The 18,941-nt window shown below is 35.2% G+C and overlaps 1 protein-coding gene, 1 long non-coding RNA gene and 1 other non-coding gene across 5 annotated transcripts; 2 read left to right on the forward strand and 1 right to left on the reverse strand.

The window, feature by feature from the left end:
• The first annotated feature begins 4,985 nt into the window (after positions 1–4,985).
• Positions 4,986–7,712, forward strand: LOC115971198 (transcription factor MYC2-like). Its single transcript, XM_031090954.1, has one exon. The coding sequence runs from the start codon at positions 5,200–5,202 to the stop codon at positions 7,285–7,287; it is 2,088 nt and encodes a 695-aa protein (XP_030946814.1). The 5' UTR covers positions 4,986–5,199; the 3' UTR covers positions 7,288–7,712.
• Positions 7,713–14,363: 6,651 nt separating this feature from the next.
• LOC115972392 lies at positions 14,364–18,161 on the reverse strand. Of its 3 annotated transcripts, none has more exons than XR_004087475.1 (4): positions 17,971–18,161; positions 16,487–16,587; positions 15,437–15,502; positions 14,364–15,352 (listed from the first exon to the last, which is right to left on the reverse strand). It is a non-coding gene; the product is annotated as an uncharacterized LOC115972392 (long non-coding RNA). The 3 variants fall into 3 exon arrangements; XR_004087474.1 differs by having other exon boundaries at positions 14,364–15,293; positions 15,437–15,509; XR_004087473.1 differs by having other exon boundaries at positions 15,437–15,509.
• Positions 18,162–18,297: 136 nt separating this feature from the next.
• Positions 18,298–18,382, forward strand: TRNAM-CAU. The gene is given in 2 exon segments: positions 18,298–18,335; positions 18,347–18,382. It is a non-coding gene; the product is annotated as a tRNA-Met (tRNA).
• The last annotated feature ends 559 nt before the right edge of the window (positions 18,383–18,941 follow it).

Below are 18,941 nucleotides of genomic sequence, written 5' to 3' on the forward strand. Positions count from 1 at the left end.
TTATTGTTCTTGTGAACTTGCTTAATGTTAGCCAAAAATATCAATTGGTTTTTCTAATAACAGAATATCATTTGATTTTTTTACACATGATATGAGATTGAATCCAATTTATAAATTGGATGACCAAAGGCTTTTGGTTGAAGTAATTGGAATTCACGAGAATAGATTTTGTTGGTCTCATTTTAGGAAAATGATTAATGATCTCCTTCAAATCCCTCCCATTTTAGGTGGATAAAACATTTATTTTATTTTTAAATATTATATGTGTTGAGCATTTTAATATTATTTAATTAAAATGAATTCATGTGATAATATAAATGTAAAGATGTAGGAGTTAATACGTAGGATAAAAAATTAGTGAAAATGTATAATCTCACATTAAAAATAAAAGAGACTATTTTTTTTTAATTGTAGTAATTAATGAATTAATATGTATTGATTCATATATTGTGCTAAATACGTGTGCAAGGGGGAAGTGAAGGGCGGAGGTGTCAACAATGGAAATGAATCAGCCTCTTTGATCCTCCTACTTGAGTCTATAAATAGACAATTCATACCTGTACGGCACCGAGATCCCTGGCCCATACGGGCCCTGGGCCCAACCTCATGCCGTCCTTGGGCACAGGCCCATACAGGCCCTAGGCCCGGTCCTATGCCGGCCTTAGGCACGGGCCCATCAGAAAGGGCCAATTCTCCTGAGCCCTTCTTGAAGCTTCCTTGATGAACAAACAAGTGTAAGGTATTGGGGTCCAAGTGGTGGTCGGACAAAAGTTCCCGGCCATGTATATAACCCGTCCCCGGGAAGATGTGATTTGCACAGGAAACTGAATTGCCGAACATACTCGGGCAAGATGGAGCCAAGTTCCAAGATCATAAATGCCGCACCGCCTTCCCACCTGAACCTCCACTTTAATCAGAAAGTATTGGACCTTCAGTAGCACTAACGGTGGCTGTAATCATAATCTCCCCACTAACCTTGGCTATAAATAGAAGAAAGTTAGGAGAAGAAAGGGGTTCAGAAAATTTGAGGGAAAAGAGTTAAGGAGTGAATATCCACAGGGCGTTGTTTTGAGTCTCTCTGCCGAGAACGACCCATAGTAGGAAATCTTCAAACCCACCACAAATAGATTGTGAGCCCAAAGTCATCTAAGGCCCATAGGTCTTATACTTGGTTCTTACAATACCCAATACAAATTACAGCATTACAACAACTTTGGGCTATATGACATTTGTTGGACTTTTGTATCCTGAGGGAGACAAGTTAGAGAAGGCCTACACCGGTTACAAAGTTTAGCCAACCAAAGACTGGAATCTCTTTAAAGAGAGCAAGTGTCACACCTCAGTCCAAATAGTATTATGTATTTTTTTAATCTCAAATATATAATATTTAGAAGTATTATTTAGTTTTTTTTTTTTTTGGTTATTCCCATTATTATTATGTTTGCACCAACAATAGGTCTTATATTTTAAATAATAATTGAAGGATTCAGTTGAAACATATATTTTTCTCTTATCTTAAGAGTGTGTGTGTATATATATATTATTAAATATGTATTTAAATTTGTTATAAATAGAATTTAATATATATCTTATTTATAATTTCAATTTCAATTTTTTAAAAATAAGCCATTTTTTAGCATTTTGTCTCACATTATGTAAATAAGTTATTGAAAATAAACAACTACTAAACAGACACTTTCTTTTAGCTTTTAATTTTTATGTATAGTTTTTTAAAATCCCTTTTTTTGAAGTACAAGTATACTTTACGGTATTTTCAACAAAAAATAGGTAAGTTGTTCTTAAATGGACATGACACGACATGAGATATAGCTACATGTCAAAGCATGAAAAATAAAAACACGACATGTGCAAGTCCATTTGAGCGAGTAGAGGCCAATATTTTTAACCAACCCGCCAATAGTAGGTTGAAAAAATTTCAATCCATTGAAACCAATCTTTAAATCCGGCGGGTCAGTTGAATATCTTAGCAATTTTGACTTAGCTATTTGAGCTGGTTCGGCAGGTTAACAAATTCAATTGATTAAATGAAATTATTTCAAATAAATTGAATAATTTTTTATTCCTCAAATAAAAATGGAAAGAAAAATTAAATTTTTTATTAATTTAATTACAAATACTATATTATTTTTTATAAGAATGGCTGAAATATTTTCACATTGAAAAGAAAAACATCTCAAAATCTAAAATTAGACTACTACATACTGTACGATCAATAACAAAATCTTAGAGAGAGCAGCTAGAGTTTATTAGGGAAGAGAAAGATGAAAATGAAAAAATAAAAGGAAAGAGATAAAGTGAATGGGTAAGTGACGTAGAGTTTGCAACATAACGAAGTATATAAAAATATATAATATAGGTGGGCGGGTCGGATTGTGGTGGGTTAGAAATATCTTAACTCGCTATCCAGCCTGACCCACCTCACTTAATAGATACTCACGGATTAGGTTGGGCGGGTTTGGCAGATTTGGCGATTTTTTTGCACAACCCTATTAGGTATATTTTATTTATTTATAAGAATATTTTGTATTTATTTATAACTTTTCAAACCAAAAAACGAATATCTAAATCTTTATAAACATATTTGAAATTAAAAAAGACTTCTTTCTATAAAAAAATGTTTTTTTTCACTTAACATAACGATGATACGCATGCAAAAGTGTCTAGAAATGTCAAGGTTTTTGAAGTGTTTGTACTTTGTAGTAAGGCACCAACAATTTGACCCATTTTGTTCACATCCTTCCTTGGAGTGGTATCCGCTTTCTCAAGAAACAATTATTATCTCATACACCAATTAATTTTACAAACATGTGAGTTTTACCTTGTGTGAAACTAACTTGCACATTATAAAAAACTAGGTTGTAATTTGTGCTAATGCTAAAAAAACATTCAGAAGTAGTGAATTATGAGGTAGTTTCACATAAATAAGTAAGGGGGTCATCTCAAATTTCACACTATGTATCATGAATAAGTCATTAAGTACAAAAATTAAAGGAAAAAAAAGTACGTGGTACAAAATTAGATAATATTTAGAAATTAATCTATATTTAATTTGAATTCTAATTCAACTTTCATTTTAATATAATATTATGGTATAATGCAGACATATACGCAAAATACTTGTATCTACAGCTTCTAAATTTGTACTCCCATCAAAACTCTCTCCAATAATATATATATATATATATATATACACACATATATATATGTTTGTAGGTTGTATATTTGAGAACTCACTATTCATGGTTACTAAAAAAATATAGCAATACATACCTGAATAAAGAGGAAATTTAGGGTGTTGAGCATTCACATCAAATCTCTTAAAAAATTTAGCTTTTAGCAGCCCAAAAAGTCACTTTATTTATTTTAACAACTCACTTTATAATATACCCAACATCAAAGGTTCTATTTTAGCATATAACATAATAAAATAATATAAATAACACAATAATCAACAACCACAACCACTACCACCACAACCACGACCAGCAATGGGAACCACCACTGTCACAACTACGACCATCCATGGCAACCACCACCATAGCCATGAAAACCACTGCCACAGCGATAGCCACTAACAATACCACTCACAATTCCAACAAAATAACCCAAAACATCGTCAATTATGTTTAACAACATGCCCATATCCAGCTAAGCATACCCCCCCCCCCCCCCCCCCCCCCCCAACCTCATTTTAGATGAACCCCGCAAAGCTTAACCTCTATGTGAGATTGAAAATAACCATCTCAAACTTCCATTATTACCTCCCATTGAGACTACACTAGCAACAACCCCATTAATGGCGGCCCAACCACCACCCATAACAACAACTATAATAACAATTACAACTGCCGCAAAATCAAATCCAACCCAAGCCTAACTTCAACCCCCAAAACAAGATTAACCTAACCACAACCTAACCAACGAGAAATTATAAGGTCTTCATGGTGGATAAGTGATGTGGTCCACCATTCCAGTAAAAGACTCTCATTTGTTTAAAATTATGGAGTTTTAAATAAAAACTAAATATTGACTCAGTAATTTTAAATAGGTAGAAATCTATTACTGGAATGGTAGACAAATGATGTGGTCCACCATGAGAACTGTATAATTTCTCCTAACCAACACCCAACCACAACCATTGACACCCAACCACAACCTACCAAAACCCATACCGACGGCCAGCCACCAACGCGAGATGAACACCACGAGCAAATCGAACCACTATGTAAGAGGAGAGAGATGAAGAGGAGAAGTGAGAGGAGAATGCCAACGGAGAAGTGGCGGTGGGGACGTCGCCGACAAAGAACGCTACCTTTGGTTTTGGCTTCTTTAGCCATGAGAGAGATGAAAGATTAGAGTTTTGGAGAGAGTTGTGAGACAAAGGCGAGAGAGAGATAGAGAGAGAGAGAGAGAGAAGAGAAAAGAGAAAAGAGAAGTAAGGGAGGAGAGAGAATAGAGAAGAAACTTGAGCGAAGAGAGGCACGAGACAGAGAGAGAACGAAAAAAATTAATAAAAAAAAGTAGCAACTTACTACATACAGTGAGTCGTTATTAGTAGCAACTTACTGTAGCAAGTTGCTAAAAAATTTTAAGTTTGGCACCATTGATGTAGGGGATTTTTTAGTGTTTATATGGTTAAAATAGCTTATTTTGACAACCTTAGTGTTTTTTTTGGAGAGAATTGACATCCTTATTATGAATACTCTTAGTTGGTAAAATAGTAACAGAATACTTACACCCCAATACTAATACTAATTTACTATAGCTACAGGTAGCATACTCTACAGTCCACAGTCTATAGAAAGTATAGACTAAAAAAAAAAAAAAAAGTTGATGACCCCCGATTAAATCGGCGTGCCCCTTCGTAGAAACCGCCCTAACGCTGCTTCCCTTGTCCACTCACTCAATCTCCCAACTAAAATTCAGCTGAAATGCACTCTAAATAAATCCCAAACACAAATGCACCCAAAATTACGCTCCTTTCTCCTTTTATCCCCACACACCTTAAAAACTCCCAAACTCAACCCCCACCCCTACATACACTTCCTCCGCCCCCTTTTCCTTCTCTCTCTCTCTCTCTCTCTCTCACTAAACAGTTAACAGTTAAAAACTCTGTTAATACCATCATCATCTTCAGAGCTGGAAGAAGGGTGGATTGGTTGTAATAAAGTGCATGGAATGACAGATTACCGTTTAACAACGACATCAACAACGCCAATGAATCTTTGGACCTCAGACGACAACGCATCGGTGATCGAGTCTTTCATGAGTTCCGATCTCTCATCTTTTTGGCCACCACCTCCTTCGCAACAACCTCAACTCCATCACCAGCTATCTTCTGCAGCTTCGACCTCAGCACCCACACCCGCCCCCATCGTCTCTCAATCGCAACCCTCCGTTGCTCTCTTCAACCAGGAAACCCTCCAACAACGCCTCCAAGCTTTAATCGAAGGCGCTCGCGAGAGCTGGACCTACGCTATCTTTTGGCAGAGCTCCTACGACTATCCCAGCAGCGCCTCCGTTTTGGGTTGGGGTGATGGGTACTACAAAGGCGAGGACGACAAGTCCAAATCCAAAGCCAAGAACAAAGCTTCGTCGTCTGCGGCCGAGCAAGAGCACCGGAAGAAAGTCCTCCGGGAGCTCAATTCTTTGATTTCTGGGTCGGCAGCCCCGGTTACTGATGATGCTGTTGACGAGGAGGTCACCGACACTGAATGGTTCTTTTTGGTGTCCATGACTCAGAGTTTCGTTAATGGCGGCGGTCTCCCCGGTCAGGCTTTTTTCAATTCCACCCCGATTTGGGTCACCGGAGCCGACCGCTTAGTGAGCTCGCCGTGCGACCGGGCTCGCCAGGGTCAGGTTTTCGGGCTCCAAACTATGGTTTGTATACCCTCTGCAAATGGGGTTGTGGAATTGGGATCCACGGAAGTGATTTATCAGAGCTCGGATCTGATGAATAAAGTCAGGGTTTTGTTCAATTTCAATAGCCTGGAAATGGGTTCTTGGCCGATCAACGACCAGGGTGAAAACGACCCGTCTTCGCTTTGGCTCAATGATCCGACATCGACTCCGCCGGTGACGACGGCGACTGAGATCAAAGACTCCTTGAATAACGATAGTACTGTTACTGTTCCATCGGTTCCGGGCTCCACCGCAACCACCACCACCACCAACAACCTCCAGATTTCGAAGGGGATTCCGTTTGAGAATCCTAGTTCGAGTAGTTTAACGGAGAATCCAAGCGCGATTCATATCCAGAACAGCAGCCAGAGCCGCCAGCAACAAGCGCAGAACGAGGGGTTCTTCACCAGAGAGTTGAACTTTTCGGATTATGGGTATGATAATAACAGTGTTGTGAAGAATGGGAACAATTCAATTTCGACGATGAAGCCTGAATCGGGTGAGATTTTGAATTTCGGGGAGAGCAAGAGGAGCTCCTACGTTTCAGGTCATTCCCAGTTCGCGGCGGAGGAGAGTAACAAGAAGAAGCGGTCGCCGACATCAAGGGGTAGCAACGAAGAGGGAATGTTGTCTTTTACATCGGGTGTCATTTTGTCGAGCGGTGTGGTGAAGTCTAGCGGCGGTGTCGGCACGGCCGATTCCGATCATTCAGACCTCGAAGCATCGGTGGTGAAGGAGGCTGATAGTAGCAGAGTCGTAGACCCGGAGAAACGGCCCCGGAAACGTGGTCGAAAACCCGCTAATGGTAGAGAAGAACCTCTGAATCATGTGGAAGCAGAGAGGCAGAGAAGAGAGAAGCTTAACCAGAGGTTCTATGCCCTCCGAGCTGTGGTCCCAAATGTTTCTAAAATGGACAAAGCATCACTCCTCGGTGACGCTATTGCGTATATAAACGAGCTGAAAGGGAAGCTCCAGAGTACGGATTCGGAGAAGGAAGAGATGCAGAAGCAATTGGATGCATTGAAGAAGGAATTGGCAAGCAAAGAGTCACGCTATCCGGGCTCAGGGTCGCCACCTTCGCTTCCTGATCATGACCCAAAGATGTCGAAGTTGATAGATTTGGATATCGATGTGAAGATAATCGGATGGGATGCGATGATCAGGATCCAATGTAGTAAGAAGAGCCACCCAGCAGCGAGGTTGATGGTGGCGTTGAAGGAGCTAGACTTGGATGTGCACCACGCCAGTGTGTCGGTTGTGAATGATTTGATGATTCAACAAGCTACGGTTAAGATGGGGAGTCGGTTTTACACGCAGGACCAGCTTAGGCTAGCGCTATCAGCCAAAGTTGGCGATTGCCGATAAGTCTTTTGAAGCCTGGAATGGATGGATTAGAAAGAGCTCAAAAATGAGGAAGACTAATAGGATCAGAGATTCTTTGCTAAGTGGTGTTAAGGGGCTCTGGGACATTTTAAGGCTCCCGAGAGCTGATTGCAGCTCTGTAATATACACTGTTCTACTTTGTTATTTTTGGTAGTCTTATGATTAGTATAATTTGTGTTGAGAGATTTTGTTTTAGTTTGAGGAGCTCAAGTAGTGAACAGTTTTTAACTTCCAAGGATGAACATGTATAGCTCCCATCAAGGTGAAATTAGCTAGCACTTTTTGGTGTTTCATTTTTCTTTGTTGTTTATGTGTAGTGTGTATATATGTATTATGTCAGTAAATTGAAACTGAATGAAGTTTCTGGGCTTAATGGATGTCTATCAGTGATTATACATTATTTTTTAGGGATTTTCTCCATGTTATATCCTCATGTTTTCTGTGTCCAGGATCATTTTTGTTTAGATTCTATCATATAGCTCGTTTCAGTTTTATGTTGGATTGCAACACTGTTATTTGGTGTAGTTCTGCATGTATATGAACCGAGTTAGTTTTTAATAACTGCATAAGTGGGAACTTTGTGTTGCGCACTTTCTGTGGTTCTCATTGTAAAGATTGCATAGTGGTCCTGGTAATCAGAAAATCAGAATAGCCAAAGTTGTGTTTTTTTTTTTTTTTTTTTTTTTTTTTGAGAAAGAGATTAGCCAAAGTTCATTTGTGCCTTAAAAGCCATGTGAAAAATGGACTAGTTAGTGATTAGGTCATTTATTGTACTCTTATTTTCTTTTGTATATTTTTAATGAATATCATTAAGGAATGTGGTCCGAACTTAGTCTAAAGCTTTGGATTGAGTTTTTGATTGGCTGAACAGACTCATTATAAATTATAACACCAGATTTTTGGGATACGAAGCATTGTATTACATCTAACTTTCTTCGTTTATTCAAACAAGGTAAACGGAAAAAAGTCCCTTTCAAAGAAGTTCAAAGCTTCATTCTGGTTTGAGGTGTGGTAAGTAGGCTCCCTTTTTTGGTAAAAGACTTTGACAGATGACACCCATGAACGTGCATTAAATGTTACAATTCGATACTACAGTTACACCAACTTTCATCATTATGTAGGAAATGCTAATTGAATTCTATCATTTTACTGCCTACTTTATATTTTAATGGTGTACGAATTTGGACTCGTTAAACATCAAAAACACCGGATGAAGTTGGTTTGCCTGATCTTTACTCTGCTGGTCTTCACTGGGGCTTCAAAGTAGCTTAAGTAAAGATGCTGCTTATGGATCTATCTTCTTTTCTGTTCCAGTTTGCTATTCTGTTCTGTTTTTTGCAAGAAAATTTGGAGGTGGTTATAGAAGTTGAGATTGCCCTCAAATTTGGAGGAATTGAAGCATTAACCATTGCATATTGAGTGCCACTGTTCACTAAGTACTAATGCTGTTTAGTTTGATGTTAAGATGCAGGGTTTATTATTATTAGTGTTGAAGCTCCTATTTGTATTGGCCATCTTTGTTTGTTGAGCCTTGCTATTTTTCTTTGTGTTTTTTGGTTCTTTTTTATTGCGCTCTTGCTGGGATGTGCAAGTGTATAGTTGTGTTTGCAATATATATATATATATATATATATAAAAGCTTCTATTTGGAATAATAATACTTAATGATTCACCAAAATAAATAAAAGAAAAGGCATTGCTTGTGTTTACTGTTTATGGCTCTTCAGTCTCACTTGAAACAGTTAAGCAATTTCCAGCCCAGTTGTGCAAGACAAGTAACTCTTTAATCTAAGTATACATGGTAGTGTGAGGTACATCAAATTTCATCCAAAACTCCTATTTTTATTTGTTGGGCGTTAATAATAACCCTTGAACAGGGCTATTAAGTAGTAGAATGGAGAAAAATTTGTGAATTTAACACTCTTGTATGGTATGGGGGAAACTTTCTTTGCCAACCATGTGGCTGTTTTTATCAGTTTCTGCTTTCTTGCTTTAGCCCCTACTCCATGTCAAAATTGCCTTTTTTCTCTTCAATCTTCTTGGAAAGAATGTTAGATTCCTGCTTACAAGTACGCGCAAGAATGTTAGATGCCTGTTAACAAGTACACCGAGAACAAAATGAAGAAGATACTGAATAGTGGACTCAGAAGTCAGTGTGACACAAAACACACATGTAAAAACAATGGCTAAAACAGGTATCCAACCCAATAATTACTTTCCCAGCAAATATGTCCTAAATCCTTTGTCGATTCCAATCGTTGCTTCCTTACCTCTCACTCACTAAAGGACTCTGTTCTAGTTTTCACTCATTTACTATAGCGACAATACATCCACCTCAAATGATAACTCTAGGTACGTAATCATTTCTTGTTGTCACGTAATTCTAACTTTCAGGAAAATTGTTGCATAGTGTAGATGAAATAAGATAACATAGCTCTCTCTCTCCAAAAAAAAAAAAAAAAAAAAAAAAAAAAAAAAAAAAAAAGAGATGCCATAGCTAACTCCACTGCTGTATAATGTGGAGAAAGGAAGGAAATATAAATTTATGTTCCACCAATCACAACTTATTATGTGCTTCTTATTTATTTTAAACTTTGGCTATTTTATAAAGGAAGTTAAACAAATACATCGCAAGTTATGATTAGTAGAATATAAAGTGAAATACAGAAAATGATACAGAAGATTTGTATTCGGATGAGGGGCTTGATGGCTTTGTCTAATAATAATAATTGCCACGTAAAATGGCACAACTTGTGCCACAATATGGCAAGTTGTGAGTGGTAACATCTCTATCACTTACAATGCGATGCGTGAACGAGTTGTGATACAAATTATGCAATTTTACGTAACTTCAGCATCACTCATAAGTCATATTGACGTGAATGTATACTACAAAAGCATGCGTGGCTCCTAGTGTTTATAAGAGGTAATCCTAAAAAATTAATCGGTGGTCCAAAGAAAATTAGGTACAGATGGAATTTAATTTTCAAAATTGTAAAGGTGAGCGATCCCAGTCATTTGATGGTTGTAAGCTCAAGATAATGCCGCAAGATTCCACTATTGAGTAATTACTACTAATTAGGAATCTCTCTCATTTTTATTTTATTTTTCATGGGGGCTCCAACAATAATAATAATATATATTTTTAAATACAAAAACCTTGCAAAAGAAATAATTCTATTCACCTCACACGTACAGAAAACTAAGAATTGATTCTAAAATAAAGTAAAATAGAGTTGGTCAGCGGATATTGCGGACCAAAGGTATTTTACTATTTTTGTAATATTAATATAGTCATATACTAATCTTGATTATTCCTTACGTTTTTTTTTTTTTTTTTTTTTGAGGAAATGATTATTCCTCACGTAATGAAGTATAACAAAACTAATAGTTTCTTTTTTAGACGGGACAAACTAATAGTTTTTATTTCAGAACAATGAGGTTAAAAAAGAAAATAAACAATAATATTTATTTTTTGCAATTGATGTCTTAGTTTGATGATAAAAAGTTATCGTCAAAAGCAAATGTTATAGGTTGAAACTCTCTTAAAAAAACGTTTTTTGAGAAGAAAAATAAACAATAATATAAAATATGGTCATGACTAATCATAGTGCTTTATTCATCAATATATATATGGAGAATGTTAACGAGTGCCCTTAGGGTACTGGTTAAGAATCCAATTAAAGAAAGTTTTGATATTACTTTTATGGGAAATGAAAAATGATGTCAAAACATTAATTGTTTTTTTTTTCTCATAAAAACTTTTTTTAACTGGATTCTTAACTAGTGCTCTAAGGGTACTATATATATATATATATATTTTAGAATATTAAGTATTTTAACACACATGAAGAGAAATTTTTTTTTAAAATCTGATAATAATATATATTCAAAAATACCTAACTTTTAGATACACTTTAAATCTCTTTATTATATTGATGCATATATCCTTGACGCGTGAAAATATTAGAGTCCTACTTTGAAAATTGCAAAGAATTTTATCGAAAATAATAATAAAGACAACTGGAGCAAAAGCAGAACAAAAAGTTAAGGCTTATCCTCCACCGAGGTAATACAGACAAAACTCGTGGGAAATGACCTGGGCCAATTTATGGGCCGCTTTATTTGCTTTGCAATGAACCCAACACAAGGAAATAGATTCGTTGTAGTTTAACATCAGCTACAGAGTTTAGTATTCTCCAAAAAAAGCCCCGTTAACCTGGGCCTTGGATCATTCAATGCATAGCTTAGAATCACCATTTTTTTTTTTTTGAGGTAAAAGATAGAGAATCACTTTCAAATTTCAATCATTAGGTTAATAAGGTTTTAGGATAAAACTTAAATACAAATATACAATACCTTAGACACAATATATTAGATTCTCCAATTGAATTCAAACATTTGGTTATTTTGAATTTAACGAAGTGTTTAAATTCTTATTTTATTGGTTAATGTAGAGTCCATTTTGAAACAACTTATTTAGTTGAAAATAAAAATTGTTTGTTAAAAAAGATAAAACTAAAAGCTAGTTGAAATAGTACATTGGACCCATGAATAATACAAAAAGTGCAATGGAACCCATGAATAGTAGCAAAAATAAGCTATATAGTAAAAAAAACTGCATTTTTTCCGTTAATGCAAAACACAACCGTAATCAAGTATTTGAATTCAATTAGTTATATCCACATTATAATTATCATTCAAATTTAGTGAGTAGATTAATCTCAAATTAGGACTATGATTGTCTAAATTTTGTATTTAATTTAGGTACACCTAATAAACATCTCCATACTTTTATGATATATATAGATAAGAAGATAAATATAACTACCCACTAATCCATTATATTTAGATTAGACATTGATTTGAACAATGGTTAGACATCAATGATAAATATTAGCCTCGATTGGATGAAGTGTAGCACTAAAAATTACTTGATAACTTATCACATCCCACAAATGCCAATGCCACCTGTACTCCTGATATTATTTGACATCCTTAACTTATAACTGCAATTCTAAGCAACCAAATGGATGATCAGCACATAACTATACAATTGGATAAATTGATCATTGGTTACATATTAAGTAGAAACAAAATTATCGGGATCAGCCCAAATTAGAATCGGATAAGCTCTCTTTCCGGGTGTCAATAATAGGAGTTCGAATGCTCCGTAACCATTTTTAGTGCAAAATAAAGCGGAACACAATAAGTGGTATATAGGATTTGTATTTTAATAATAGCAAGTAAGAAAGAAACAAATATTTGGTCATAGTTTTTCCAACCAAAAACCGCAACGAAGACAGATATCTATATATATGTATTCCAATCCCTTCATCCTCTCCTATTCTCGCTTAAAAGCTTCAATCCTCAAACTATAATGTGATTTCCGACCTCACTCTCCAGAACCTCCGTGCGTTCTCATTGAACGACCCTTGAGGAAGCTTTTAATCTTCAAAGAGCTTAATATAATTTCTGGGGAGACATATACAACTACAAAAACAACAACATCAACAACAACCATGAATCTAAATTGCCTTAACTGCAAGTTTATGCATGGTAATAAATCGGACTCGGATTGTGGTGAACATGACAGAGACAAATCTGGCAGAAGACTATTTAACTTAAAGGCTGAGGGAATAAGCTGGTCAGGGTATTTGTACATACCTATGAGTATTCCACCACCCTACAAGAAAATGAGAAGTAATACAAGTAGGTCTACAAAGATGAAGGTGAAGACAGGTCATTGTCAGAAACATAAGTCAGGACCTCTTGAATTTAAAAGCAGCAATGATGAGCCGAGGTTGGTAAGGAGCCGTGGGATGAGGAGGGATTGGAGCTTTGAGAATTTGAGACAGGGGGATGAGAAGAAAGGGAGAAAACTCGGATTACATACCTGAATATTTCTCTTTTGCTCATCTTTCTTCTTTTTTGGTTAATTTGTTGGGCTTTCGTATTATTTATTTATTTATTTTTTGAGGAGAGGATGTTCTTTCCTCTTATAGGTGTGTTGTCTATTTATTTGTTTGATTATTGAAGATTACATGCAGATGCACTGTTTGCAGTCTAATCAAGAGGATGAAATGGATGTACTTGTGAAATTGTCTAGTTTAAATGCAGAACAAGTGCCTTTGCAAACATTTCTTGCTGGTTATTTGTGTTACTTTCTTCTTTTTTCTGCTTTCATATTTTGTATATTTATTTCCATCTTATCCAGACCATCCCTTTGGATCATGCATAGGAACAAAGATTTTGGAATATTATATTGGTTGATGAAGAGTTTGACAATTATATGCGATGTCTAATAATATATGTATTATTTCTTTGATAATTTGGGGTCTTTATAGTTTTGTAGGATCCACACGTTATGAGAGACAAGATGCATAAGACACATTCTTCTAGATATGGATATGGAGAAGGAGATACACACCTAATCATGATTCCACTATCATTAGCTATGAGATAGTCTTGGACAACACAATACACCTGCATCTAAATCTCTCCAATACCCAAGGAAATTACATTTTACCCCTTAAAACTATATATCATTTTACACTTACCTCCCTAAACTATGAGAAAACATACTTACCTCCTAAATTATGAGAATGCACATTTTACCTCCCTAAACTATACTCTCTTTTACACTTATCCCCTAAATTATGAGAATACACATTTACTTTCCTAAACAATTACCATAAAGTTTTACACAAATAATAGTTTAGGCCTATAAGGGGATAGCTACATATTATAATTTAGGAAGGCAAGTATTACACAGATAATGGTTTAGGAGAGGTAAGTGTGCATTATCATAATTTAGGAGGGTAAGTGTAAATGGGAGTATAATTTAAGAAGGCAAAACGTAATTTTCCCCCAATACCCTTGGTCCATTTCCCACATAAAAAGATGGATGAAGAATAAAGCAAGGGATGCATGGAAAGCACATCATGCTTCCTTAAGATCAGAGTTATGGAAAGGGAGTATCATAACAAGAAGCCTTTTACTAGGAAGTAATACAAATTCCAGACGACACCAATTATGCACTAATATAATGACCAAAATTTGACATTGAATGGAAATTTTGTTTCCCATACACACACGCAAAGATATGCAGTCAGATGCGAAATAAATGTGAAATCCACAACAAACATGAACTACACTTTAACATCATGATGGACAATTTTCATATTTTTCATGGACAGATCTTACATTAACATCATGCATTACGATCATTCTTGATTATTATACTGACATCTAACTAATGCGGACTCACAACTCAGATTGTCATTGGCATTGTTATCCTTCTGGCAGTAACCTAGTGGTACCTCTTCTAGGCATATTTTAAATTCCCTTCTTCATCTGCAACAGCAATCGCAATGGCTGTAAAAGTGACCAAAAAAATAAAAGAAAATAACAAAAGTTTTCTTCAAAATCATGACTGGAGTCGGCACAAGAGAATTTTTTTGAGCCATTACAACTTCAGAAAAGAAACATATTCGGGAGGTCTCTGATACTCTAGCATTTTTTCTTTCTCGCATCTGCTTTCCAGTCTCTCCGGCCAACTATAGTTCTATGCGTTTCAGAACTGACCAGGCTATGAGATATCTCAGAATGACATTCTCTTTTTAATGATGTTTCTGCCTTGATTCCATTTGTAGAGCATGGTGTCTGACTTTCACTAGTTAATGTAACAGTAACATTAGATATGACATCTTGATCCTTAGAAGTGTGGGCCTTTCTTGCATCTTTTTTCCAATCTCGTTTACAATGCACTCGGGTCATACAAGGGCCATGAATCACATTTTGTTGCAAATCTACCTGTGGGGGAGTTGACTGATTTATAACACTAGACTTCTTGATTTCTTCTTCTAGCCGTTTCCGAGCCCTGTACCTACGTTGCCGTTCTCGGTTCTTCAGGCGACGAGTTGTAATGTCAAGACGGCCTCTAGTAGTGCGTTGTATTTGATCCATGGGCTTCATCATAAGGTTATCTAATGTTCCAGTCACATTCAAATTTTTCCCATTTTCCATTTTGGATAAAGGTTAGCATCTGCTTTAAGAAACTAATTAAAAATCAAAACCATAAATCTTCATATCTTTCCCAATCTGTTAAAAAGCACTTCACATTTCTTACCAATGAAAATTAGCTTTCTGGTCCATGCAACTTCCGTTTGAAAGCCCTTCCATCACTCCAACGTCTCTGTCATCTAATATATTAATGAATAAAACACGAAAAGTATTGTTGTTCATAAACCCAAAAATCACACCATTCAAGTGGTCTAATAACTAAAAAAAGAAAGAAAAAGAACAACTTTATTTATGAGCCCCAAAAGAGGGGCAAAAACATAAAATAAAATAAAATAAACCACACAAGATCCATGAATGTATAAAAAAGCATATAAGGCTTATCTCCACCTGGTCAGAAAAATATATAGAGCTTATAGTGAAGACCACAGAAACTGTTGCAAAGAAAAAGTTCAACTTCTCCTTTTCACAAAAGGTAAATTCTATTTAAAATTTAGTTAAGCAAGCATCTCCATGCTGTAGAATTCAGAAATGATCTCATAATTTGACTTTAAATACATTGCTAGTTTTGAAGTCCACACAGAAATGGGATAGTTTGATTTTAAATTAGAATACATCTAAAACAATTTATTGTTTGTTACATTGGTAAATTAGAAACCGGACCCAATAGGCCTTGAAATTATGACCTCATCCTCCATCTTGTTCTTATGGGAGGAGGGAGTGCCATATATACTAAAGTTTGAAAAGCTCATTGGCACATATAAAACCCTTCTTCTTATTCTGTTTTTTTGTTTGCACATCGCATTAAACTGTCTCTTTTAATGACATGATGTGCTGCACTTGTCCATTGTGGCAATGGCTTCGGATTGTTTTCCCAGATACTTTATACAAGAGGATAGATCAATAACTTCAAATGTAAAAAAATTATGATGGAATGATTCCATCCCAAGGGAAATCATAACATAGAATCTGCATTAACCAGGGTTTGATATGCTTATTTTTTTATTGCTATGATTCTTGCTAACATTTAAGATTATGTGTCATGGACCAATGCAGCAATGCTATATTTGGTATCTCTAATGTTAGTATGTCAGCTTATACCTATGTTATCTATTCAGGAGCTGATTAACAAAATGACTAGCCCAACCACTGAAGTTACCTTAACAAGAGGCCTCTCAATATCTTAAATCCAAGACCGGAATGGAACCCCCTCTAAGCTTCTGCAGCCTTCAAGTTTGAGGTGTCTTCAGAATTCTGCAACTGAAAAAGTGCATTAGTCCCTTTCTATATTAAATATCAGTTATTCATATCTGATGTGTATTCATAATGCAAAGTTCCTTCACTCGCAGAACTTCTATCAACCCATTTGATCATTGATTAATGCTAAGTAGACCCAGAAATTCTAATACAAAGAACCCTCAGTAGTAGCTAAAGATTAAAAGCTTACCTATTGCTAGTAATAGCTGAAACATTGTTCCTAAATACTTTTTTTTTTTTTCTCTAATCATGATAGCTATCAAGAAAAAAAGAGTCTTGCCAATAAAAAAAAGACAATCAACCAATTCAACTATGAAAGTATCAGTTAGATATATAAAAAATTACCAATTTTCCTAAAAGTTTAAGCAGCTAAGAAATGATGAATTTAATCATTTAACTATAATTCTAAGAGAAGTGCCATGTTCACAATATTTTCACAACAAATCATAGGTGGTAAGTTATTACTGGTTATAATTTGTAGCTAATACTAAAATTACTTTTTTGCTCACTAGTAACAACTCGTCATCTAAAATTTGTTGTGAAATTGTTGTGGGTGTATCATTTCTCTCTCACACTTCCCCTCATATGTAGGCCCAACTCCCCCTTAATTAGTGGGATACAATATGTGGTTTTTTTTCTTTTTAATTTTTTTTTTTAAACTTATTAAATGGGAGGTAGATTTGAGACTATAGTCAAACTCAAGACCACCTGTTATTATTCTGATAGTGTGATAAATTACTGATTATCTAAAAGCTGTTGAAAAATGGTAAATTTAATCCTATAACCGTATTCTAATAATATATATTAAAAATGACTAAACCCATTAATTCTAACAAGACTACAAACACAGTAACCCTAGGTTAGGGTAGTAATATCTACCCTTTAAAGGCACATTGTAATAAACATTAAGAATCAATAGTAAAGGTAACCGTTTATACCATTTTCTTTATCATCTTCTCTTTATTTATTTCGGAATATTTTTTGATATTTTAAAGATAAGGAATCCAATCTCGTGGGATTTTAAGGCAAGGGTTGTTGGTAGCCCATAGGTCCAATGGGCCTCCCAGTGGATTTTAATTTTAATTTTAAAGAAAAACATAATTCAACAGAACAGTTGAGTTGACAGTTGAGCAAAACACCTAAAAGAAAGAAAGATAACGAAACTGAAAGACAATAAATAGGTTATGAAATGATTCAACTTAAGTTAACAAGTTAAAGATAAGGATGAAAGAAACAGAGACAAAACAGAAATTTAGAAAAAAATAAAAAATAAATAAGGGCAGTGAATTGTGAAAATTAAAGCTGGATTTAAGAGCAGCAAGCAAAGTATAGTTAGGAGAACAAAACAAAACAAAAAAGAAAAAGAAAAAGAAAAAAGAAAAATACCTTTAGGAATGCAGATCTGTGTTTGTCAAAATAGTTCCTAGGAAGTAGGAAGTTTGAAACTTTGGAGAGATGTTTGTGAAGAAGGTAAAGAGTAGTGAGAGTGTTTGGACTTTGGTCGAAGGACACAGGTGTTGGAGCTTTTAAGGACGATGTTAACCAAGACAGGTAGCCTTTCTCCTATGGCTTCTTATTCTTATTATTATTATTGCCCATTTTTAATTTATTACTCGAAATTAATAATCAAAACAGTATCTCATTCTCATCAGAAGTGCGCCACAAAATTTTAATTGGTTATTATTAAAATATCGTAAGTCCTGTAACATCATCGGGGTGGTGGCGCAGTTGGCTAGCGCGTAGGTCTCATAGCTTCTGAGTTATCCTGAGGTCGAGAGTTCGAGCCTCTCTCACCCCAAATCCTTTTTCAACAGTCTAATAGTTACACTTCCTTCTTTTTATTTTTATTTATTTTAAATTTTTTACAAGATAGAAATTCTATTATGACTTAATATAAATGTATATGTGCACCACCCCAAATCCTTTTTCAACAGTCTAATAGTTACACTTCCTTCTTTTTATTTTTATTTTTATTTATTTTAAATTTTTTACAATGACCTAATATAAATGTCTATGTGTGTGAAACTCCCTTCTCGATACTTAAATCTCGGCTCTTGCCCCCTACACTCCACAAGCACTTATTTTTGTAAAGTGATCATCACGGTAAGGGTATGCAGTGGTAGTGTCACCTTTTTTTAACATGTTGGCTAGCTATGTGAATTTTTAAAAAATAAGTTTCAAAAACAAAACATAAAAGGGTTTTTTCAGTTCTCAAAAAAAAAAAAAAAAAAAAAAAGTTTGTTTGGACATACTGAATAAGTGTTTTAAATTTTTTTTAAACAAACATTATTCCACCAAAAAAAAAAAATTAAAAAAAAAACTTGTGTTAATAGCCTTGTAGCTCAATCAGTTTGGTG

Source organism: Quercus lobata, chromosome 12 (assembly GCF_001633185.2).
Source record: "Quercus lobata isolate SW786 chromosome 12, ValleyOak3.0 Primary Assembly, whole genome shotgun sequence".
Taxonomy (NCBI): Eukaryota; Viridiplantae; Streptophyta; class Magnoliopsida; order Fagales; family Fagaceae; genus Quercus; species Quercus lobata.

Bases quoted from the DNA above. Each gene is read 5' to 3' on its own strand.
- LOC115971198 (XM_031090954.1), top strand. From the start codon at position 5,200: ATGACAGATTACCGTTTAACAACGACATCAACAACGCCAATGAATCTT.